Consider the following 23,551-nt stretch of genomic DNA (forward strand, 5'->3'; position numbering starts at 1 on the left):
CCTGTCCTCCACCAGCCTTCTGCCTTCCCTCGTTGTTGCTTGCCCCTGAATTGAGCTTTTTTATTTAGATATATTAGCAAAAAGCCTATTTTGCAGAAAAGTGGGCAATTTTCTGTCAGGTCCATGAGTTGAACTGGCTCAGGGTGGATATGGGGGCAAGGAAAAAGAGATATGGGCAGGGAGGAGTAGGGACAAAAAGGGATGGACACAAGCCCCCACCTTCTCTGTCAGGATTTAGACATTATATTGGTCCATCAATATAATGAAACTTCACCTTCATGCCCTCTTGAAATTCAGCAGAAAATTTCTGCATGAGGTCAGTGATGTAAAGGACACATCTCAAGTTGTACTTTTTACTGTGAAACTCAAGGAAAGTTACAACCTTCTTTTTCTTCAGGTAATTTTTATTTAACAAATGCAATGGGACATAAAGGATCGATTCTGAATTAGCGTTGATTTAAAAAAAAACAAAACCAAAAACGAAAAAAGCTATTGCACTGGGCTGATAAGAGTCTACAGCCCTATGTCATGGCACTGGGATCCCTGGTTCTTTGGTATAGATCTTGTGCCTGTGGCTACAGGAAGTTGCTAAGACTTATAATATTCCTAGAAAGCCAGAGATGCACTTACTTTATTGTTACAGACATCACTGGTGTAGAAAAGTTAAAATTGGCTGCACTTAACCTCTCAGAAACGCCTGCTGTACACTAATAAAATTACAACTAATGCCTTTGAACACTCCTTTATGAATTTTAAAAGAAATTATGCTTCACAGTGTCCTCCATTGCGTCAGACAAGTAAAAAATAACTACCAGTGAATCACTTTTTTCAGGCACCACAAACGTCTCAGCGCCTGGACGCGCTCGGCTTCTTTAAGGCTGCCGCCATTTTGAGCGCTGCCCGCTTCCAAGATGGCGCCGCCGCCCTCACTCCCCCCCCGTTCCCGCCCACTCCCCTGTGGAGCGCGCCCTGCACAAAGATGGCGCCGCGCCCGTGTCGCCGTGCCCGCCCCTAAGATGGCGGCGGGACGGGGCGATGGTGGCAGCGCCGGCCGGGTGAGGTCAGATCCGGGGTGGGGCCGCTGCGGGCAGGGCGGACAAAAGGCGCCGGAGCGGCGTTCGGGAGGGTGGGCGCCGCGGGCAGGTGGGTGCGGTGGGTTCCCGGCACGGCCGCGGCGGGCAGGTGGGTGTGCCGCGCTCCCCTCACGCCGCGGGCGGGCTGTGGGGACGTGTCCCCGTGTGGGGTGATGTCCCCGCGGGGATGGGGTGGGACGCCGGGTCGGGAGGGGCGCGGCTGAGGGGGCTCGGAAGCGGCGGGCAGGAAGGATTTGCTGAGTAATTGGGCAGCGATTCGGTGCCTCCGTGTCCCGCCGCCCCTGCTCTCCCACCGGCCGGGGCGCGGGGCTCCTCGCCCGGTCTGTGGGGCGAGGCGGGGCCGGGCTGTGCGCAGTGTCCCCCGGCGAGGGGAGGACGCCGCCGTTCGTTACCTGCGCACGGAAGCGCGGTGGGATTTATTTATATCTCCCGGAGGATGTTTGTTTCTGTGTCCGGAAAGCCGCGGTGGAGCGGCGGGGGCTGGTGCCGAGGTGTGCTGGGTTGAGGCTGGTACCCGTTGCCTGGAGCGGGGGGAAGGTCAGAGAGTCCTCCCCTCCTGCTGCTGCCTTTGCGGCACTGTGGTACGGCTAAAATGCCATAGCTTTGGTTTCCAGGGTCTTGCTTCAAAATCTGTCAGCCCGAATGATAACTTTGCGATCAAGAGGAATGAGCCCTCGCACATCTTCAACATTATGGGGTTGGACTTTCTCCCACTGATGTCTGTTCTTTCTCATTTCTCCCTGTTGTTGACACGGTGCTCTCCGATGTTCCGCAGTCCTCTCCTGCATGGCTGGGAGGCTGGATGCTCGAGAGATCCCTCTAAGGATCTGCTCCCTTGCCTGTTTTCCCATGCCCTGTGCTGACATGCAGGAAGCAAGGAAAAAAACTGCAGCCCTGTTGTAATTTTTGTTGATGCTGCTAAACTGCTTCCACTTCAAGAAGATCCATGTCACGATCAAAGGGGCAGTTGCTTGAATTTGGAGTGGTTAGGAGAGTGATCTATGTTTTGTGATACCCTGATAGTAACATTTAAAGTGGATCAGGCTTTTCAGACTAGAAATTAGGCAGTAAGGTCATCTCTTTCCCTGTCACACAATGATTTGTTATTTTGTTATTCTGCATCTACTTGTGTAGGTTTAGTTGTGATATTAGTACTCAGCATCTCTTTTTGGCTGGGTTTGCAACACCTGCTTTTTGGTAACCTCTGTTAGAATAACATATGCTGGGAATTCCTTCCTGTTGATTTTAACTTGGCTCCTAGTGTTCTTGCCATGTTTCTAGGTATCAGCATGTCTCTTTCTGGCTCCCAGTGACCCTTTGAGTTGTTTGTGACTTCTTAGATACTGTTTGCCGAGTTTTTACATGTCCCTCTGTGAAATTGATCCCCTCTTTTTTGCTGATAATCTGTGTTTCATTTCAGGGAAACTGTTCCCATGGCTTGTGGGGAGTGCAGCGCTTCAGCACTCACTCAGGATCCAGCAAGTAGGAATATCAGCCACTTCCAGCACAGAGAACTGACGTGCAGATAGCAGAACCCTGCTGCAAGGTGAGGGCTCTGGGCCAGCTCTGAGTGGTCAAGCCAAAAAAAACCAAAACCCAGCATCCTGCTTAAACACAGATGCAAAGCACAGTGCATGAGATAGTTGATATTGAGGCAAGGTGGTTGGTGGGGAGAGTGGTGGTATTTGTGGTAGTGTTATTTAAATTCTGGAAGCCTTAGCCAGCTTGGAGATGACGAAGGAACTGGGCCTTGTAAAAGTAAAATATAACAGTATATTGTCACCATAAAACTAAATCCTGGCTACATAAACTCTGACTTGTTACTGCACTTAACAGTAAATACAGAGGCTGCCCAGTAAATGTTCTAGTGACTGCTGCCTGAAGGGAATGCAGCTGAGAAGGAGGAAGAGCTCTTGGTTTGGTGGGTGCCCTTCCATTTCCCGTGGGTTGATGTTTGTCCTCTGTACAGGCGTCTCCAGGCAGCTTTTCCCAGGCACTCACCTGTCACCTGTGTGGGTGGCAGTTGGGCAATGGCAGAAACCACTTGCAGGAATCTCCCAGCTTCCCTGGTTCTGCACTGGGACAATGATTAAAGGGATTGCAGAGTTCTGTGCCCGTTTTCAGGATGGGAAATTCTGTCCAGCTTGGCTGTATTCTTACCAGGGATGTGCAGTGTTTTGATTCCAGAATAGAAGAACCCCTAAGGCTTGTCTAGTGTTCTGGCAGTTCACTGACCCTTTTCTTTTTTTAACTTTCTCATGGTATTTGAAAACTCTTTTAATTCTTGTAGGTCAAAGACAACATGCATAAATATTTCCTTAAAGCATGCCAGAAGCCATGTGTTAAAAGCTAATGTTGCCATGCTTGAGATGGGAGTGCCTGAAGCCTCTAGTGATGACTTTCTGAAGCTGGTTACATTATAGTAACTGCTGCAGGCAGTGAAGAAAGATAGTCTGTGGTTTGAGGGTCCCTTGTGTTATTTAAAAAAAAAAAAATTGGAGGTCACATGTATCAAATTATTGCTGTGTGATTAGAGCAGGCTTTTTAGAAACCTTCGTGTGCTTTTTCCAAATACTAAAGAAGGTTTTTGTTCAGTAGAGTACTTTAGAAGCAAGCCTATTTGTGTTTAACTGAGCTTAACTTGTGTCTCAGAAAATAGAGGGGCAGTATTTGGTGAGTGGTGCTGGTGAAGGGTTTATTAGGATTTCTGTGTGGGGCTCATTAAAGTGAGGAGAGGTGTGCACAGCTGTTCTTTTGGTAATGGTTAAAATTCAGTCTTCAGCTGCAGTGTGGTGAGTCTACCTTTATGCATTTTTACAAGTGTTTTCAAACCCAGCCTCAGTTTAGGATATGCTCACTAATACTGAACAGGCATTCAGCAGTTGCTTTGGAGAGTGTATAGTGAATGCTTCCAAGCAGCTTTTTTCTTAAACAGCTGATGTGGTGCATGCCTCTTGTATTGCAACTTGAAATCCAGTTCCTATAGCTGATTTATATCTGCCCTTCCCACTGCTGTGAAACTGCTTTTGAATCTAAAAGGTCCTGACCCCCTTGCTGAAGTAACAGTGCCGCCCTCCCCTCACCTTGTGTACTAAACATTGTTAACATCTGCTATAAAATTACCTGGCAATTCACAAAGCTCCTCTAGTGACTGCTGCTCCTGTAGCTTCAGCCTACTTCTGTGCACAGTAAAGATGTGTGCTGGACTGGTTAACAGCTTCTCCTTTGGAGTTGTGGTTTATCAGACCTTGGTGATGCAGGGTGAGGTGGTCTGTTTTTTATTAACTGATACAGTCAGAAAATGTTCTGACTGGAAGTCACAGTTTTGGAGCTGGCCGTTCTGAGGGCAAGCCCTATAGGGAATATATGAAGAGGTACTTGCTCCTCTTTGTTCAGACTGGGACAAAATATTAGTGTGTTGATACTTGATGTCTTAATTGGCTTGCATTGCTGTTGTCTGTGTCGTTTTTCATCCTGACTGGCTCATCTCTTGGAGCTTGAAAATAGCTGTGGTAACACCCATGGATTTGTGCGTGTTGTGACAGACTGTCATCAATGAATTAAGTTATCCTTGCTTGTATTCACTTGGAATTTAGTGTTGACTTCTTATCTGTTGTTAGTTATGCCAAAGCTCTGCTCTGTCTGCCCTTCCCACAGAGAACTGAGAGCAGCTGGTTCCTCCAGCTCTCAGTGCTGGAGTTAAGTGCTGAAGAGTCCCCTCCTGCATCTGGTGAGGTGCTTGGAGCTGGTCTGGTTTTCTTGAGTAGTTACTAGCAGAATTAATTCAATCACTTGTATCAGGCAGTACAAGGAACTGCTTCATTGTGTCCTCTTGGAGGAAGCCAGCCGTACTTTTCCAAGACAGGTTCGATGCCCTGTCCTTGAAGCATTTTTGTTACGGCAAAGAGAAAATTAATTTTGGATAGGAAGCCTGTGGCCATGTACATTCATAATTTATAAGCTGACACAGCCATTTTTCTCTGGTTTACATCAGTGTTGCAAGTCATCTGATGGACTTAAATTTACAACACCAGCACACAGTCCCTGCCCCAAGTGTCAGTGATGCTGGTAACTACAGATTGTGCTCAGTTCTGTGCAGCTGGGGCAAAACACTGTCAGGAGGCAGAAAATGTGGCAGGCCAAGCTAAGTCTAGCATGGATTGTTCTGGTGGTGCAGCTGTTCTTCCCTGTACTTGTCAGGACACGTGTGGTTGTGTGATGGTAAACAGGAGCTGTTGCACTAGGCTTAAGACTGAGTCTTGCATCTGACAGAGTCAATTAATGGGTAGGTGTAAAGATGATAAAATACTATCCCTATTGTAGGTGGATTATTCTTTTTAATGATCTTCAATGGAGACAATGTGATGCAGTGCATTCACTTCGTCCTGCTGTGTCATGTGGCTTGGGTGGGGCTGAACGTTGTGAAAACCACCTTACCCTGCATTCAGTGTTGGGTTCACTGCCTGTTCCACTGAGAGAGGAGTGTGAGTTCTGGCAGCTGCTGTTCCACCAGTCTCCCTGTCAAAATGATAAATTACCCTTTTAACTTGACATAGAATCATAGTGTGGTTTGGGTTGGAAAGGACCTTAAAGATCATCTAGTGACCCTGTTCATTTCTCTGCCTCAGAAGATGTTTTGTCCCACAGGAGGGGTTTATCTTTTTAAAGCAGAAGGGGCCTGATACAGGAATAATGGTTATTTAGGGCTTTGGCATGTGGCTTCACTGCTGGTTTGTTCTAAGCAGCAAAGGACAAAACAACTTCAGTTGTTCCATCTCATGTCTTGGGGTTTTCCAGCTGATCATGTGGCTGTTCTAGAGCTTGGAAGGTTTTCTGATGGGTGCCTGAAAGCAGCTCTGTTTTCAGCCTCTCTTTTTTCCCCCCTCTTAATTCTGGGCCTAATAAACATGGGGGAGGAGAAACATAAATTCCCAGTCCCATTTCTGCCCAGTAAGCTCCTGCATTTCCTGATTTTTGAACAAAGAGCTCTGTGTCATGCCCTTCTTTAGGATTTCAGGTGGCAGCTTGCTGAGGAGGGAAGCTCTGCTCTGTTGAAAACTTACAGTAACGTGTTGTAGCTCGTTAATAATCAGGGCTGTAGTCTTGAAAGCATCAAAGTTTTTATTTCCTCTATCCACCTCTGATGCTGTCAGCACCTGAACAACTCCCTCTTTCTCTGGGCTTCTGAGAGGTGAGAAATTGTCAGCAGGGTTTGACTTGTGCTTTGCAGTCCACAATCTTAAAATGAAATCAACTGGTAATTAAAAATGTGTGTAGATGAAACTAAAGGGTTGCAGGATTCGACATAAAAATTCATCCACGTCTACTAACCCTGAACTGTTTTGTGAGACTAAATGTGAGGATTTTCTTCAAATCAGGGGGATTTGTGTATTCATGTATGTGTCTTGAGGTTGTGCGTATAAGTGTTTTCTGGCCAATAGCTCTGTTAGTAACAGAGTGGCCAACAGGAAAGAGGAGGCTGGATAAAGTATTCAGCAATGATGAGTCAAGCTGACAAACTGGCCAATGAAACAGAACAGTGATGTTGTTTCTGTTCACTGTGTCCTGAGCTGGTTGTGCTGGCCAGCAGCTGCAGGCAGGAATTTGAAGAACTGTTCAGCTAGGTGTCTGTTGACAATAGGTCAGTCTTCAGTTTTTGAAATGAAATAGTTTTGGATAGAGCAGTTGTCAAAATCAGAGAATAGTTACTGAATAGTTACTCTGTTAATACCTGTGGTTTGTGGGGAGCATTCATGCTCTCAGCTCTGTCAGCCTTTGAGAAGGTACTTGCTGCTTTTAAGATGTCTGTCAGCTAGATGCATTTAATCTTGTTTCTGACTGGTTTTACTGTGTAGGTGTGGTTTGTTCAGAATGTCCCTGTTATTCCAACGTGAGTGATTATCTTTCTCCTCCAGGTGTGTTTGGTAAAACATAGGATTAGTGCTTGGTGATGCTTATGGTTGGCTGAAGGCTGGGTAGGTTGGGCAGGCTGGTTATGTAAGTCTGGAACTGCTGGTCCTTCCCTTAGGACAGCCTGTTCAGCATTAGTGGGGAGGCTGTAGGATTGTGCCCAGCAGGCTGAGGCAGGGATGGTCTCTGGTGGGATGCAAATCTGGATCCAGGTGAATTTGCAGGCCTTGAAGGGGTATGTAGTAGCCAAACATGGAATGTGTAAATATTTCAGGAGCATATTTATCTTGGCTGTATTGATCCTGTTGTATGACAGTGGGGCTTTAGCATACAGATGTTTTACAATCTCAGATGTTGCTGCTCTAAACTAACCTGAGGTAGTTCTTTATTGGATATAGAGAAGCTCAAAGTAGTGTTGCTTGATGTAGCTGAAACCCTCCAATGTGAAGTCATTTCTGAGGGGGCAGGGGTTGGGGGACTGCTCAGGGACTGTGTGGTAGATGTGTCTGGTAAGTTGACAGGAGTTTGGACAGAGAAGTTTTGATGTATCAGCTTATGCAAGTTTAGTGAAGTCAACTTGTTCATAAACTTAAGCACTCTTTCAGCATCTCAGTATTGATGACTTCCTGTGGCAGAGGTAACTACACTGCAAATTTGCCTGTTGCTGAGCTCCAGCTGGAAGGCTCTGCAATTTGCAGTATACATGAAGGAGCTTGGACCCTTCTTAACCAACACTGCTCTGACACTGAACTCCCTTTTTTGTAGCTGTTGCTGTCCATAAACTCAGTCACTCAGTTCAGGTGTTCTGTGCTCAGCCCTTGGTGAGGCTATGTCCTAGAAGTGACTTGGCAAATAAAAGCTTCTTCACAGTGGATATTTTACTGCTGACAGAGTGTCTTGGAATCTAACTCTTAAAAATGCAAAAGCTTGAAATCTCCGGTGTAGTGGTCCTGGGGATCTTGGTTTGCTCTTGGTCACAAGGGAGGTAACTTTATTTCTGGCCAGCTCTCTTCATGCAAGGATTGTTCCCAGTCCTATACCAGAATAATACCCTCCATGTAAATCCCTCTGTTCTACTGCCCATGTTGGGAGAGTTGGTGTTCCAGCTACGTGTGTGTTTTCTCCCTGTAGAGTGATGGAAATCCCAGTCCCTGTGGGAAGAATACTTCTGTGCATTGGAGAATCAAGTGATAGAGATGAGCCCTGAGAATTTCACTTTTACTCTGCTGTTGTCATCCACCCCAGCAGCAAAACTGCTCTGATCCAGCATGGAGAATGTTGCATCAAGAATTGTGTTCTAAAATTATTACAGGATGGAGTTTACAAGATAAAGATGGCATTTGATGACAAGGTACATCTCCTGATGTAGAACCATCAGGAGATAGAATTGAATTGCGTGCACAGGGAATCTGGTGAGGAGGGGTGTGACTTTCCCCAGCTACTTTTTCAAGTTTTTGCTGGGTACTTTTCCCTTTCATTGCAGATACTGGGGATAAGGTTAGATAAGACAGCAAATTCCAGCTCCTGCAAAGGTGGCCCCTAGTTTTATTGTTCCTCTTTGGGACTTGAATGGGGTCTCCACTGCTCCCAGAAGTGGTAATTTGCTGTCAATGTTCTTTTCTTCCCCTAGTGCCCCTGTCATTGTTCCTGGAAGGCAGGAGATTTCCTGCTCCACCCTGTTAATTGCTGACACTGAAGAACTGTAATAGGTTTCAAGGGATGCTCATGATTTTTTTTACTTGTCTTGTAAGTGTGCAGTGTAAAGGGGGGTTTCCTATCCCATGTGACTGGTAAGCAGAACTAGGGAGCCAGTTGTACTAATTTATTTTTGGTTTCCTTCCTACATATCTTGAGATACAACTCAAAGTGAGTAAAAGGTTCGTTCATTGTGAGAAAGAATTAGGCATTTTCTGGATTGAACAAAATGAGTAAACCCAGCACTACAACACATGTTTACAAAGGTCATGAGACCCCAGTTCCTGAAAAGAGATCATCCCAGTTTCATAATCCCACTATGGAGGGTCTGATACTTCCTACAAGTTTCTCTACCAAGAGGCAGGAAGCAGGAAGGACCTTTGAGGACAAATGGTATCAAGGCAAGAGGAAAGAGATAAACATATTTGCCCCCCTTGATATAAAAGAACCTACTCCTTCTACTCCATGAGTAGCTGTTTAACTGCTGGATTCATTTCAGATGTGGTGTGTAGAGAGAGCTTCTGTACCCTGCTTTGTCCTGCAATTATTATTTCTGTAGGACATTTAGGAAAAGCTGTCTGTGAGTATCTGGCACATGGGCTCTCCTCTCCCTGACGCAGATGTATTCCAAGGAGGAAGCTGAAGTGCCTTGCCTAGGGCTTGCAGCAAGGTAGGCACAGGGCTGGGAGGGAGGCTTTCAACACCTTGTCATTCTTCTCTGGCTGCTCAGGTGTTGTCCAGAAGAGGTTCAGCTTTGCCTGCTCCCTCCCCTGTTGATGTTCTCCTGCCCTGTTTAGTGCAGTTCCTTCTGGAGAGTGTGTCAACCACTTCTCAGGGGTTCTGCAGTCTTACAGGACATTTTTTACATTTTTTTCCTCTGACAGTGCTCTAGATCACTGTTTTCATCCCTTGTTTGTGACTTGTCTGGTTGATCATTAATAGATTTGTCATTCCTTGTTTTACTGAATTTGTAGAACAGGTAATACCACTTTTTCTTCTCAAAATTACCCACAAAAAGAAAGTGGCATTTCCCCAGCGTGGCTTTTGTGATGGACTGATATCAATCTGTCACCTGTAGTTGCTTGAAACCTTCCCAAGCAGCACTGAGCCAAAGCTGTCATTTGACCACTTATTGTTGTAAACAGCAAACCAAAGAATGGAGTTCTGTATTTAGTGTCTCTAGGGAATGTGGTGCTTTTTGAGTTCATGTTAGGAATGGCTTTATTTGCAGTTCTGTGGTGGAAGTTAATTTGAAATAAAAACTTGAATTCTGCCAAAGCAGGTGGTGTGGGCACACCCACTTGTCACAGAAGACTTTGTCCCAGCCAGTGATATTGAGCTTTTCGCCCTCCAGGACTTGTTGGACCATCTGTACAAATGAAATCTTAGGGCTTGTGGTAGCATGCTTGAATTTTTGTTTCCTTCTTTATACTTGAATTGTGTGTGTTTCAAAATGACTGGAAGACTAGTGCTTCTCTTGCTCCTGAACTGTGCTAGAAGGATGCAGTGGTACTACTGCTTTTTCACTGTCATTAGAATGAATTGCAGTGACTCCATGTTCTTCTGTGTTGCCTGTCAAGTAGGGGAATTTTCTGGGCTCCATTATCCCTGGATCAGTCAGGCTTTGGGGCTTTCTGTGGCTTGTTGAAGAGCTTGCTCAAAGTTTCATCTGCAGGTCTGAAGGATAGAATAAGCACTGCCATCAGGCCTATGCTTCCCAGAACCTTTTGGTTTCCTTTGTGACACTTAAATCCCTGCTGAGATGAACTCTAGGTTGGTTAGAGAAGCAAATTCTTCGAAGTATGTTTCCCCCTTCCTCTGTTTCTGAAGTAAGGCAAAAACCCAGCTGCTACAGCATTTCAGTACTGAATTTATCAGAAGACAAGTAGCTAATCTTTCCTTGGAGAATTAACTCAAAGGAAGGAAGCCAAAATTACTTACTTGGAAAAGTTATGATATTGAGCAATGTTTTTTCTCATTTCCAGCTTGCTTTATGAATGTCATTATGAGTTGCATCAATGAAGTGGTTACAGGAAACATAACTGTATTGTATGTAGATCTTTTTCCTCGCCCCTGCAATCTGAGAACCAGACATCTGCAGAAGTTTATGTAGAAGCAGTAACAAACCAATGATAAATGTGCTCTGTGTGTAGATTTTATTACTTCTAACAGTGCTGGCAAATTCCTTCATCCCTGAAATTAAATCCCTAGATAAAACAGTAAATTTCCAAGTGCTGGTCTGGTCAAGGGAGTTAAGTCTGTCCTGTGAGCTTTCTTTGAGTGTCTTACCCCACAGACTGCTAACAATAAGTACAGTTCTGAGGTTTTGTGACAATTTGTCTGTCAGGGAAGGCTGAACAAACTTCATGTCTGGGCTGTAGCAAATGACTCACAGGCAGCCTCATTCATTTGTCTCACAGTTACTTGAAATTGCATCTTGGCTAATCCCAGTTTTGCTATGCCAGCACTTAACATGTGTTTCCTCATGCCCTCTTGAAGAGCAGAACAAAACCCTTAAAGCTGTTTCTGGTTTGCTTCCAGGTGAATCATGATTCCAGTCACCGAGCTGCGCTACTTCGCTGATACTCAGCCGGCCTATCGCATCCTGAAGCCGTGGTGGGACGTCTTCACCGACTACATTTCCATAGTGATGCTGATGATCGCCGTGTTCGGAGGGACGCTCCAGGTCACCCAGGACAAAATGATTTGTTTGCCCTGTAAATGGGTTACCAAAGACTCGTGCAATGACTCTGTCAGGGGATGGACAGTGGCAGCCCCGGAGCGTACCTACTACAACACTAGTCTTGTTGCCTCTGCTGATTCGGGGCCTACCGGGATCCGATACGATCTGGACCGGCACCAGTACAACTACGTGGATGCGGTGTGTTACGAGAACCGTCTTCACTGGTTTGCCAAGTATTTTCCTTATCTAGTGCTGCTACATACCCTCATCTTTCTGGCTTGTAGCAACTTCTGGTTCAAGTTCCCAAGGACCAGCTCCAAGCTGGAGCATTTTGTGTCTATTTTGCTTAAGTGTTTTGACTCTCCATGGACAACGAGAGCATTGTCTGAGACGGTGGTGGAAGAGAGTGATACCAAACCAGCATTTGGAAAAATGAATGGCTCCATGGACAAGAAATCCTCCACAGTCAGTGAGGATGTGGAAGCCACTGTTCCCATGCTGCAGAGAACGAAGTCTCGAATTGAGCAAGGGATTGTGGACAGGTCTGAGACTGGTGTCTTGGACAAAAAGGAAGGTGAGCAAGCCAAAGCACTCTTTGAAAAAGTGAAAAAGTTCCGTACTCATGTGGAAGAGGGAGACATAGTTTATCGCCTGTACATGAGACAGACCATAATCAAAGTAATCAAGTTCATTCTGATAATTTGCTATACTGTGTACTATGTCAACAACATAACATTTGATGTAGACTGCAAAGTGGACATTGAGAGCTTGACTGGCTACAGGATGTACCGCTGTGCTCATCCTTTGGCCACTCTCTTCAAAATCTTGGCTTCTTTCTACATCAGTCTGGTGATTTTCTATGGCTTGATCTGCATGTACACACTGTGGTGGATGTTGAGGCGGTCGCTCAAGAAATACTCCTTTGAGTCCATCCGGGAGGAGAGCAGTTACAGCGACATTCCTGATGTGAAAAATGACTTTGCCTTCATGCTCCATCTGATCGATCAGTACGACCCCCTCTACTCCAAGCGCTTTGCTGTCTTTCTGTCAGAGGTGAGTGAGAACAAATTGCGGCAGCTGAACCTCAACAATGAGTGGACTTTGGAGAAACTACGCCAGAGGATCACCAAAAACTCTCAGGATAAGCTGGAATTGCATCTTTTCATGTTGAGTGGTATTCCTGACACAGTCTTTGACCTCATTGAGTTGGAGGTCTTGAAGCTGGAGCTTATCCCTGATGTCACTATTCCCCCCAGCATTGCTCAGCTCACCAGCCTTAAGGAACTGTGGCTCTACCACACAGCTGCCAAAATTGAGGCCCCAGCCCTTGCCTTCTTGAGGGAGAATTTGAAATCTCTCCACATCAAGTTCACAGACATTAAGGAGATTCCTCTTTGGATTTATAGCCTGAAGACACTAGAGGAGCTTCACCTGACAGGGAATTTGAGCGCTGAAAACAACCGGTACATCGTGATAGATGGACTGAGGGAGCTGAAGAGGCTGAAGGTGTTGAGGATGAAGAGTAACCTCACCAAACTGCCGCAGGTGGTGACAGATGTTGGTGTCCATCTTCAGAAGCTTTCCATCAACAATGAGGGCACCAAGCTCATTGTCCTCAACAGCCTTAAGAAGATGGTCAACCTGACAGAGCTCGAGCTGATCCGGTGTGACTTGGAACGCATTCCTCACTCTATCTTTAGCCTCCACAATCTGCAGGAAATAGACCTGAAGGACAACAACCTAAAGACTATTGAGGAAATCATCAGCTTCCAGCACTTACATCGTCTCACTTGCCTTAAGTTGTGGTACAACCACATTGCCTACATCCCCATGCAGATAGGCAACCTGACCAACTTAGAACGCCTTTACCTGAACCGTAACAAGATAGAAAAGATCCCCACCCAGCTCTTCTATTGCCGAAAACTTCGGTACTTGGATCTCAGCCACAACAACTTAACTTTCATACCACCAGATGTTGGACTTCTTCAAAACCTGCAGAATCTGGCTGTGACGGCCAACAGGGTAAGTGAGCAAAGAGCTGAGTTGCTGTGTGAGGAAATAGTGCTGGCACTTCTGTTATCTGTGTGATTAAACATGCTACAATGGGCTGTAGATACAACTGGCACCGGTTTGTAGCTCTCTGAGGGGTTTATCTGAGGCCAAGCACTGCAGATAGCTGCAGGGCAAGCCTGTCTTCCAAGAGTCCTTGTCCTGTTGCATTTCCTCTCTTAACAGTGAGACTGCTTCTAAGTGCCTATTGGAGGCTGTTTAGCAACCCTGCAAGTAGGTTGTTTCTCTGCAGTTGGAAGCATGTAGTCTCTAGTTTGACACTGAGTTTGAGCTTAAAATGGATATCTGAGAAACTGTAGTCTTAATCTAAAACTATGTGCTTAAACCTGTCTACTTCAGACATGTACATACACCGTGGGAGCAGCCGGCTTAAAATGGAGATCTGAGAAACTGTAGTCTTAATCTATGTGCTTAAACCTGTCTACTTCAGACATGTACATACACCGTGGGAGCAGCCATGTAGGGAATGCATGTCTGGCTGACAGCTTTCCTTAAAGTACTTTGCATTTGCAGGGACTACTCCATAGTTTGGTCTTGTAAATGTGTGGGTTTTGTTTCAGTTGAAGTGCAGGGCAGATAAGAGAGGATGACCAAGTGTGCTCTGCTGCCTGATTACCATAAGATGTTTCTTGGCTTGTGTTAGACGGTGTTTATTTGCTTAAAGCAAACTATACCCATGTCTAGTTTTTTGTTTCTTTAAGACTTCATTTACCATGTCTGACAAAGCTGAAGCTTTGATTCATTCTGTCTGCAAATTCCTGGGAGACTTCTTCTTTTGAGTTTATTATCACTTTAAGTCAAAAGAGCCTCTAACATAAGTACAAAATGCAGAGAGATAATTAGGTGCTTCTGGTTTCTTCTGGGACCAAGCAGAATTGTCCTGGAGCTGGTTTTCACTGTTATACATCAAGGTCCTTCCTACTATTGGCAAGATCTTCCTGGCTGAACACTGCCAGATTGCTTGTGATAGACACAGAACAGCTTGAGTGTAGTTTGGCTTTTCACAGAAGTGCTCTCACATCAAATATTTAATTGATAGTGTATTTCAGTATTAGACAGGGTTCCTGAAACTCCAGCCATACTTTGAGGTTAGTGTCTGGAAGCTTGTGCCTCTGCAGAGTAGGGGCAGACAAGGAGCAGTCATTCAGCAATTGCAGCTGAACATCTGCTCATGGGTTTCCTGGCACTGGAGGGTTATGCATCTGTTTGTGTGGGTGGCTGAAGCTCTGGTAAACTTTGTGGTATGTTACTGTTCAGAACTCTCATAATTCTGCACCATTTGCCTTCTGGCAGCCTTCCTAGCACAGCTTCCCAAGGGTTAATCTGCAGTGTATCCTCTGCAGTTTTGGGGTGGAGCATTTCTGGGATGAGTGGAGTTAGAGGCAGCTCCATTTCCTGCAGCACAGTGTGGCACCATCCCATTTCTCTCTGGGAAAAAAAACCATGTAACAGGAAAGCTGGAGCAGCCTTTGCTCCAGGGGGTTCAGAAACAAAAGGTGGTGAGGACCCCATGGAGCAGCCAACCTGTACTGGATACCTGGGCAAGCCAGAAGTACTGACAGCCTGATTACTCCCAGTAAATGGTGACAGCAAGAAGCACAAGGACTGGTAGACTGGCACTTCCCAAGGCCAGAAATTATCTCAGATCTCCTCTCCTAGCTCAGCAGTCTTAGTAAATAGAGACTTCTGGAGTTGGTTGGCACTACTGTCCTGTTCTGGAAAGCAGGCTGTTCTAACACATTGCTTCCTTCCTAAACCAATACTTGTCCCTCAAATAACTATTATTTTCAAGAGTCTGTGATCATATGTTGCTGTTTGCAAAACACTCCAGTACCAGTAACAATGACTGTATTGAAATGTCTCTAATTGGTCTGGTTTCATCTTGGCTTTTTCTTAGATTCCTCCTCATTCAGAATGGATTACAGGCTAATTTAGCAGAAATGATACACTACATAATTTGAGTTTAGAAAAATAATTTTTGCTTTTAAAGGCAAATTATAGCCTCCAAGCTGAGACTTTGTATTAAGGGGAGGATCCTGAGCCGCTGCATTTAATTTCTAGCCTAGTGTTTGCTAAACCTTAGCCATAGAAAGAAATTCTTTGGGAATACTGCACTGTTACAAGGATTTGCTAGAAATAAGCCTTACTAAAATAGTGATTCATGGTTACCTGAAGGTGGTGCTGGGAAAGCTAACAACTGGTGACTTTGTTGTTGTTGTATTTTTGGCACTGTAAAAAGCCCCTGGGACTTGGAGCTTAGAAAGTCTTTGCAACATTTCCCAGCCCTACAGAAATGATGGAAGAAGATTCCCAGTTCTCAGGGCCAGGAGGTTGTACCATGTAATCTGTCACCTTACAGCCCAACTAGAAGTGCTGATCCAGTCTTTGTTCAGTGGAATGCCAACTGTAGAATGATGTCTTAAAGCAAAGGACCTAAGATCCAATGAGAGAATAAAGGATTTGGGATGGAAAGAAGCCAATACAGATGAAAGCATGTGGCAGTATAGGCCAGCTATGAACAGGTTTCTGGTCCTCTGATCCTGGTCTTGGGGACAAGATCTGCTTTAGCCACCACCATTGGTGATCTCCTATACTTAGTGCAGTGTCTAAAAGAGGAATCCATACAATCAGAGTGCTGGGAGCACCCAAAGCAGGAAGCTCAGAAAGCAGGAGCTCACTCAAGGGAGCAGTGGATGATTGAAAACACTGACTCTGTAAACCTTGGAGCTTCGTGTTGGCTTGTGGTCACCTGTGAAGGTGTGTCTGTGTCTGTTGGTGACTTTCCTGTGATTGATTTCTTTTTTTCAGATTGAGAGTCTCCCACCAGAGCTGTTCCAGTGCAGGAAGCTGAGAACCTTGAACCTGGGAAACAACGTGCTGCAGTCCCTGCCCTCCCGGGTGGGAGAGCTGACCAACCTGTCGCAGATAGAGCTGCGCGGGAACCGCCTGGAGTGCTTGCCCGTGGAGCTGGGAGAGTGCCCGCTGCTGAAACGCAGTGGGCTCGTGGTGGAGGAGGACCTGTTCAACACCCTGCCCCTGGAAGTCAAAGAGCGCCTGTGGAGGGCAGACAAAGAGCAAGCGTGAACCCCTGAGAAAAGGGGAAAGCCTCTGATCAACTAGAAGGAAGCAAAAGGCCATTTCAGTCCCCTTTCACCCAGATGCTCCCCTTTCTCCACTCCAATCACTATCAGACTGGCCAAGGAGTACTTGACAAACATGACTCTGAATGAGTCAGCTTCTTGCCTCAGATGCAGGATGGGGGAGGCTTGGGATCAGGATGAGGATCAAGACAGATTAATGGCCTCTGAGCAGGGCCCAGGGGGAATTAGAGGTGTTGCTGTTCTTCTGGACAGGAATTGGGGTGAGATGGATGGTGCTGGTGAGAAGAAATGACCTTTGAATGGAGGAGAAAATGAATGTGGGGATTGCTGCATTGCTCCTAATAGGGCTTACATGTGTCAGGGACTGAGGGAGTTCAGTGTCCTGCAAGCAAAGATCAAGAGACAAAGAAACCTCTTGAACCTCCATGTCTGCGACAGCTGATACTGCTCCCCAGATTCAGTCAGTGAGCCCCCAGACTGGGGTGGGATAGGACACAGACAGCTGATTTTATCTAGATGCTGGCATTAGGATTTGGGAGATAAACATCTCGCAGCTGCTTGAAGGCAGAATTTTTTTTTTTACTAATTTTCTTTCCCCTTTGCACGCTCCCCACCTTCTCCTCTGCCCCTGGAGAAGGAATCAAACCTTTAAGATTGCACTACTGTAATGGTTTCAAGTCACTTGTTCAGGTGAGTAGATCACAGCATCCTTCTCCAGCTGATGTCCTGGAGGCACTAACTGACACAGTTCCAGAGCTTTAACCTGTTCTGAAGTGGATGGTTATAGTGCAGGTGGGAGGTCTGGATAAAAAGCAGTTGGACTGTCTAATCTACTCTCTCAGAAGCATTGAGTTGCTTCTGGCTTTTAGTTCCAAGTTACTTTTTAATTGCTGATGTTTTGTTGCATATCAAGTAGAATTGTACAACTGGCCAGTGTGTCAGGGGCTCTCATGGGGTTGGAGAGGAAATTTGGGTTTCCTCTGCACCTCTTGTCCCCCATTCTGCCTTCTCCCTAAATTAAGTTGTTCAGTGCTCTGCCAGTATTTTTCATGGATGCAGTCTGGAGAGCTGCTTGATTGTTCTCTTGTGTTGTTGCCCTCACTTTAACAGCTGTCAGTTCCTGTTACACCTCTTGACCTAAATAAGAGGCTGATGCTGATTGAACCTGGTGCTGGAAAAGAAATCTTGTCCTCTTGTTTGTTCCTTCCCTTTTCATTCCCTCAGTGTTAAGGAGGAGAATGAGAATCCTCTGTGGACCGAGCTCTTCTGACTTCCTGAAACAGAGCAGCCTTTACTGAAACAAGTCTGACCTGTTTGGTGGTATTTGTCAAAAAACCCCTCAACCTTCTGGGCTGGCAGAGGTAGATAATGTGTAACAGTTACTGATTATCATGTCCTTAAGGTGGGGTGGTTAAGATGCCTCTGGGACACAAAGGTCTTCATTTTTCCATCAGAAGGAAGAGGAGGTGCCTGGACCTACAGGTCCTGCTTGTAATATTCTGCATCAGACCAACAGGTCAGCTCCAAGGTGCAGTGCTGCAAGCTGGGGCATGAGAAGTTTGGAGGCCTCCTATGTGTACAAAGGGGAAACTACATCCAGCTCCAGTGATTCCTGACAATCTGCCAGCAAGTGCCCTGGCTTATCACCTGGCTTGTGGTGATCCCGTGGATGTTGGGGCAGTAAGGCCCAGTGTGGCTCTCTTCATCAGATGTAAGATATGAAATATATATATACTAAATATGCTGAAACCATGAACAATGTTAACTGGACTCTGGATTTATTGATGTTCAGATGCTTAAATAAAGCTACATTAAAATCAGGAGATCTGTTTATAAAACTGCTTTTAAGAAAAATGTAAATCTTGCTTCCCTTAGTCCATTCATTATAAAACGTCTAAACAGTCCAGGGGATAATATAATTAAATCTCCATCTGGGAGGCAAGGTACTGTAAAAGCTTTTCTGGCTTCTAATAGGGTTAGTGTCTTGAAATTGTGTTAGAGCTGGGGCCACAGCTGAAAGGATGGGGAAGGACTGATGCTGATTGGATTGTATTTGTATTTGCCCGAGCATTTTGGATCACAGAAAGGACAGAAATTGTTAGGTGGGCTTTGTTGCCTGAGTAAAGCAGGAATGGTTTCAGGCTTAGCTGCAGAAATGCTGTTTTCCAGTCAGTTCCCTGTGGTGGATGTGGGGACTGTTTGGATGGATGATTTTGTTCCTTAGTCTGTGCTAAAAGATAGCAGTGGAGAATAATGGCCACTGAATGGAGATGTGGACTCTGCTATTCAAGGCCACTGGGTGACTGTTTTATTACTCATGTGTTTGAGACCAGGAAGGGCTGAAAGGGCAGAGCACCTCCTGGGAGTTTCACCTGGCTCACAGGAGCAGTGAGATGTCTCCAGGATGTCTAGATTGGAGATGAGTGCTTTGACTCTTGATTCCAGGTGTGGTTTTAGTTATACAACCTAAACTTTGCACAGCTGGGTTAGTTTCTATAAGCAACTCCTGAAAGTATGCTGCAGTGCTTCTAGAAGTGTGCAGGCCTCCTGAACAGCTCTGTATCCCAGCAGGATGGGTGAAGAACAGGCTGTTGTGCCAGAAAGGAGGGACTGCCTCCAGCTCCTGACCAAGTCACAGTGCTGTGCTCCTGCTGCTTCCTCAGTAGAGGCTGCCCTGGGCCTGAGGTGTGCAAAGCAAGTGTAAGACAAGCTGGTAATTGATCTTGCATGAAAATGCCAGCTTTGTGCTGCTTTTGCAATAGTCCAAGCTTAACTCTTTTGGTAAAGGCTGCTGGGGCTTGAGAGCTCCCTGCGTGCCAGAATGGGGCTGAGCAGTCTGATAACATTTTGTACTGGAAATGCAGGTGCCACAAATACATTGTCACTCTGAAAGGCAGCAATATGCATTATTTACTTCTGACATGTGCTGCTTGGTCTCCCTTTTGATTCCAGAGTATCAGTCTTGTATGATGAGATGGAAAAAGCTTTAAAACTTCCAAGAATAGGATCTAGACCACGAGTCCTGAACACGCTTATGACTGAGGACTGCTGCAACACTCAACCCGCAGCAGAGCAAGTACTTCCCAAATTTTTCTGGATTGCTCATTCTGTGAGGGATGTCCTTACATCAACAATCCATCCTCACTTGGAAGTATTCAATCCATGAATATTGTGTATTTTCCTTTAAGTTTCCATCAGACTGAAGCTTAGGGGGTTTATTTCTGACACAGATTGGTGCATTCACAAAAAGCATTCAGTTTAAGAAGACAGTCACTGCCCTGGTCAGTGTCTTGTTCTCCTGACAAGCTGTTCAAAACAGAAGCAAACCAGATTATTTATTAGCTGCTGAAGCATACAGCAACTTGAATTAAACCCACCTGTGTCCTTAATAGCACTTCTGAGCTGAACGAGTTCTTGGAGATCACAAGGATGCTCATCCCATGTTAGGATTGAAGGTTAGTGACATGCACTTTACCTTTCCTGCCAAATACCCCAAAGAGTGATAAATTGCAATTATTTTGAACCAGCTGAAAGGCAAGGAATACAAAACCTATTAAATGTGTAAAATTGTGCTGTACCCTGACACTATGCACTGGAATGTTAGCTGAAGTTGATCTGCTTTTCAGATTACTTTGATTTTGTTATTTGATCCCCAGTTAATTTAGCAGCTGGAAGTATTTTACTCTGTCAGTCTGAGTGGTTAAGTAGCTGTTACAGATATCTTTCATGATGTGCTGTTCTTTCATATTAATTGTCACTTCTTTTTAATAGCCTACCTCATTTTTAATTTTTTTCTTATTACCATTTATACACTCCATTTAGTTCACTCCATTTTAATTAAAGTTCTTGGTGTTCATTACTGTAAGTAGTATTAAGTGGCTTTGTGTTGCTGAACCACATGAAGTCCTCTTCTTTTTATTTTTTTTTCCCTCTTAAACAATTGATTCCAGGAATTTTGAGAACAATAACACACATCCTTTACAGAGGATGAGTTGCCTGGAAAAAAGTTTCAAATTTTATTGATTCCTAGGCTGTGACATTGTTTCCTTTCCTTACCTCTTTTCCTGCTTTAGAATGGAACTCGCATGGTTGGAGTTCCTTGGATTTTTAAATGTTTTTTCAGTCCTCCTTCAGGGGAGGAGTAACTTTTCCCCCCCTCATCAGTAGTTGTGCCTGCTCTGTAGATCTGTTAATGCAGCATCTCCCCAGAGGCACTTGCTCCCTGGAGTGTATTTGTAGCAGTGCCTTTCTGAAGCCAACTCATCCCTTGGATTCTTTTTCTTTTAACCATGGAGGGATTTCCTAACTTCTGGGGTGATTTCTCACTGCCAGACAATACTGTCATACTGTAAGCAGAGTCACCTGCTCTGGAGGTCACCTAAGGTAAGGCTGTGGGGATAAGGCTGACTAGGAAAAAATATTGCTTAAACTTCACTTTTAAAGTTTTTCTTCCATTTTAACCCTACTGTTTGGCCACAGTGGATAATGTACTTTTCCCAAGCATGTGCCAAAATTGAATGAGTTTTCTGTCCTACCTCATTCTAACAGTCTACAAAGCACAACTGGAGTGGGGCAGGATTATTAAAGTTTGATTCAGACCCTTCTCCCTCCAGCTGTGGCAATGGGTTAATATTAAACTGCTTTGGGAGTCTGAAATCCTCCAGAAATCTCATATCCAAAATCCAGTTTCAAAAGTAGCAGCACTAGAATTGCTGGACCCCAGTGGCAAAGGTCAATTTCATGTGAGTTCACACAAAGGCTTAATTTAGGATTCCTGGAATTTTCCATCCCTTCCTCCATTTCCTTTAAAGGAATTTTATTTGACAATGGAAGAGTTTTTCTGGAGGAGGCTTAATGAGAAGGGGGCTACTGAGCCTGAGTCATCTTTACAGCTGACAAATGTGTCCATTTCCATAAGTCACTACTCATGGCTTAAACATGGTTCACTCCCATTGTGTAAATGCACAAGCAGGGCTGTGGTTTGGCATCTGGGACCTGCAGCTTGGTGTAGCATTTCAGAATCATGACATTCACTTTGTACGTGGGATTGTTGGGGCAGCTGAGCAACAGCACCTTCCCCGTGAGCACTGAAGGCTGCCCTTGTTTGCTCTGAAAGACTTGTACAACTGGACACTTCACCAGAATAAAAGTTTTGATTTCCATTTGCATTTTCTTTCTGTGTTCTTTGGTGTTTCCTGTCTATGAAGGCATTCAGCCTTCCATGATGTCACTTTTCAAAAGACAGATGTTAATAATTCCAGCTATTGTGTAGGATTATTGGGTTCTTTTACTCATTACAAAAGTCCTAGTGGATTGTGACAATCCTCTATGAATTAAGTAGATGTATAGAGACAGAGGTGCTGCTCTGTGACAAGCTGGGGCTGTGTCACAGGTTTCACTATCACTTTACAAGTGTCCAAAACAGTTTCTGTTGCTGAATTTATGGCTGTTGCCATAGGAATTGTCTTCATACTGGTAAATTATTTCAGTACCTGCCTTCCCCATGGGCTCCTTAACTGGAAGTGCTGGCAGATAATCTTTCCCATTTCATGAAGTGCTACAGAGAATCAGCCGGTGACTTGCAAAGAAAATTTGAGTTTCTGTGCAGCTCTTTTATTGTGTAGAAAGGTGTTTCTCTTGAGTTTTGCCTTCCCTCACTTCCTTTGTCTGTGACTACTTGACCACAGTGACATTGGCCCCACTTCAGACAGAGGATGTAAGCAGGCTTTGAAACAGCTGAGTGGGAGTTTGTAATGCTGCTTATTGATGAGTTTTAATGAAATGCAAGACTGAACCAAGAAAGGAGAGGACAAAATGTCCCTTGTCATCTAAGGCTCACCTGCACCTCAGCTCCTTTTGGCTGGTTTACCTTTTGGAGGACTTACCTGGTCTTTGAGGAGCTGAGGAAATCCTGTTTCCTTTGCTCCTTGTTATTCACTCTCTCACTTGTTGCTGATCAAAGACTTCAGGAGAGGTGAAGTGGCCCAGTGGAAAATTTTCTTCCTTGATAACCCTGGCAGCTCCACAGCAGCACTTTGCTCTGAGTGCTGACTGCTGGAGCTGGCTTGGCTCCAAATGGCTTCAGTGGGAGCCCTTATTGGGATAATTGTGCCAGTTCAAAAGGCATTTCAAACACTTGATCTGCACCTTTCCTACAGACGTGGGCTGGGCTTTGGCAGCCTCCAATGGAGCTTGCCAGAAGTTTTCTTGCAGAGCTGGCAGGAGAAAATGTTGAGTCTGCAAAAAGAGCCCTTGGAGGGGGAGGAAGGGAAGGAAAAGGAGCCATTTCCCAGTTTTGTCTAAGTACTGTCACCCTTTCTGTGTAAGCTTATGGGGAGAGAAGGCTTTACAATGGTGGCATCCTTCTCTTTGACTCTTTTTGGGCATTGTGTGGCCAGAGTGATTTTCCTCTTGCTCAAAAGGTCTTTCAGAGCCTCAAAATAGGGGCATGGCTGGAGTGGCAAAGAATGGGAGGACTCCTGAGGACAGACATGGAAAGCTGGAACCAGGATGGGTTTTATCTCCTGGCAGCTGCTGCATTGCTTGCTGTGATCTGCTGTTTATATTGCTCAAAACATTCCATGGAACAGGAAAACTGTGGTTTGCTGCTGTGGCACGAACCAAAACAGCCTCTGGAGTCATCATGTGTGTGTGTGTAAGGTGGGAGTGGAGAAGGTGACGTGATAAATTGCTGGTAAAAACCACCGTGTGTGGGAATGAGAAGGACGTGACACGACAGTGACGGAGAGGGACTAAGGAGTGGCGTGGGAGTGTTTTCCAGGAATGTTTCTCCAGGATTGCTGCCTCCTGGGGAGGGGTGAGGTGGGTCACACAATCAGGCAACAACCTGCAGCTGGTTTTTTTCCCCATTGGACATGCATCTTCCTTAAAAATTTTTCCACTCCATCAGTTGGTGAGTGTTAATATTCCAGTAGTCCCTCCTTCCTTTTTTTTTGAGCTTTGTAGCATTGGAGACTGATTTTTTTTTTCTTTTTTTT

The 23,551-nt window shown here is 45.2% G+C and overlaps 1 protein-coding gene across 4 annotated transcripts; it reads left to right on the top strand.

The window, feature by feature from the left end:
• The first annotated feature begins 1,039 nt into the window (after window positions 1-1,039).
• Window positions 1,040-21,718, top strand: LRRC8A (leucine rich repeat containing 8 VRAC subunit A). 4 transcript variants are annotated; one of them, XM_039720221.1, is made up of 4 exons: window positions 1,040-1,060; window positions 2,515-2,640; window positions 11,241-13,404; window positions 16,261-21,718. In XM_039720221.1, the coding sequence occupies exons 3-4, from the start codon at window positions 11,248-11,250 to the stop codon at window positions 16,534-16,536; spliced, it is 2,433 nt and encodes an 810-aa protein (XP_039576155.1). In that variant the 5' UTR covers window positions 1,040-1,060; window positions 2,515-2,640; window positions 11,241-11,247; the 3' UTR covers window positions 16,537-21,718. The 4 variants fall into 4 exon arrangements, with proteins under 4 accessions (XP_039576155.1, XP_039576152.1, XP_039576153.1 ...); XM_039720218.1 differs by lacking the exon at window positions 1,040-1,060 and adding an exon at window positions 1,070-1,182; XM_039720219.1 differs by lacking the exon at window positions 1,040-1,060 and adding an exon at window positions 1,073-1,143.
• The last annotated feature ends 1,833 nt before the right edge of the window (window positions 21,719-23,551 follow it).

The sequence above is a fragment of the Passer montanus genome, unplaced genomic scaffold, assembly GCF_014805655.1.
Source record: "Passer montanus isolate IOZ18808 unplaced genomic scaffold, ASM1480565v1 scaffold43, whole genome shotgun sequence".
NCBI classification, from domain to species: Eukaryota; Metazoa; Chordata; class Aves; order Passeriformes; family Passeridae; genus Passer; species Passer montanus.

What these genes read in the sequence shown, in the direction of transcription:
- LRRC8A (XM_039720221.1), top strand. Translation starts at nt 11,248, where the DNA reads ATGATTCCAGTCACCGAGCTGCGCTACTTCGCTGATACTCAGCCGGCC. An exon ending in TGGCTGTGACGGCCAACAGG is followed by an intron (nt 13,405 to 16,260) that starts GTAAGTGAGCAA and finishes TCTTTTTTTCAG; the next exon opens with ATTGAGAGTCTCCCACCAGA.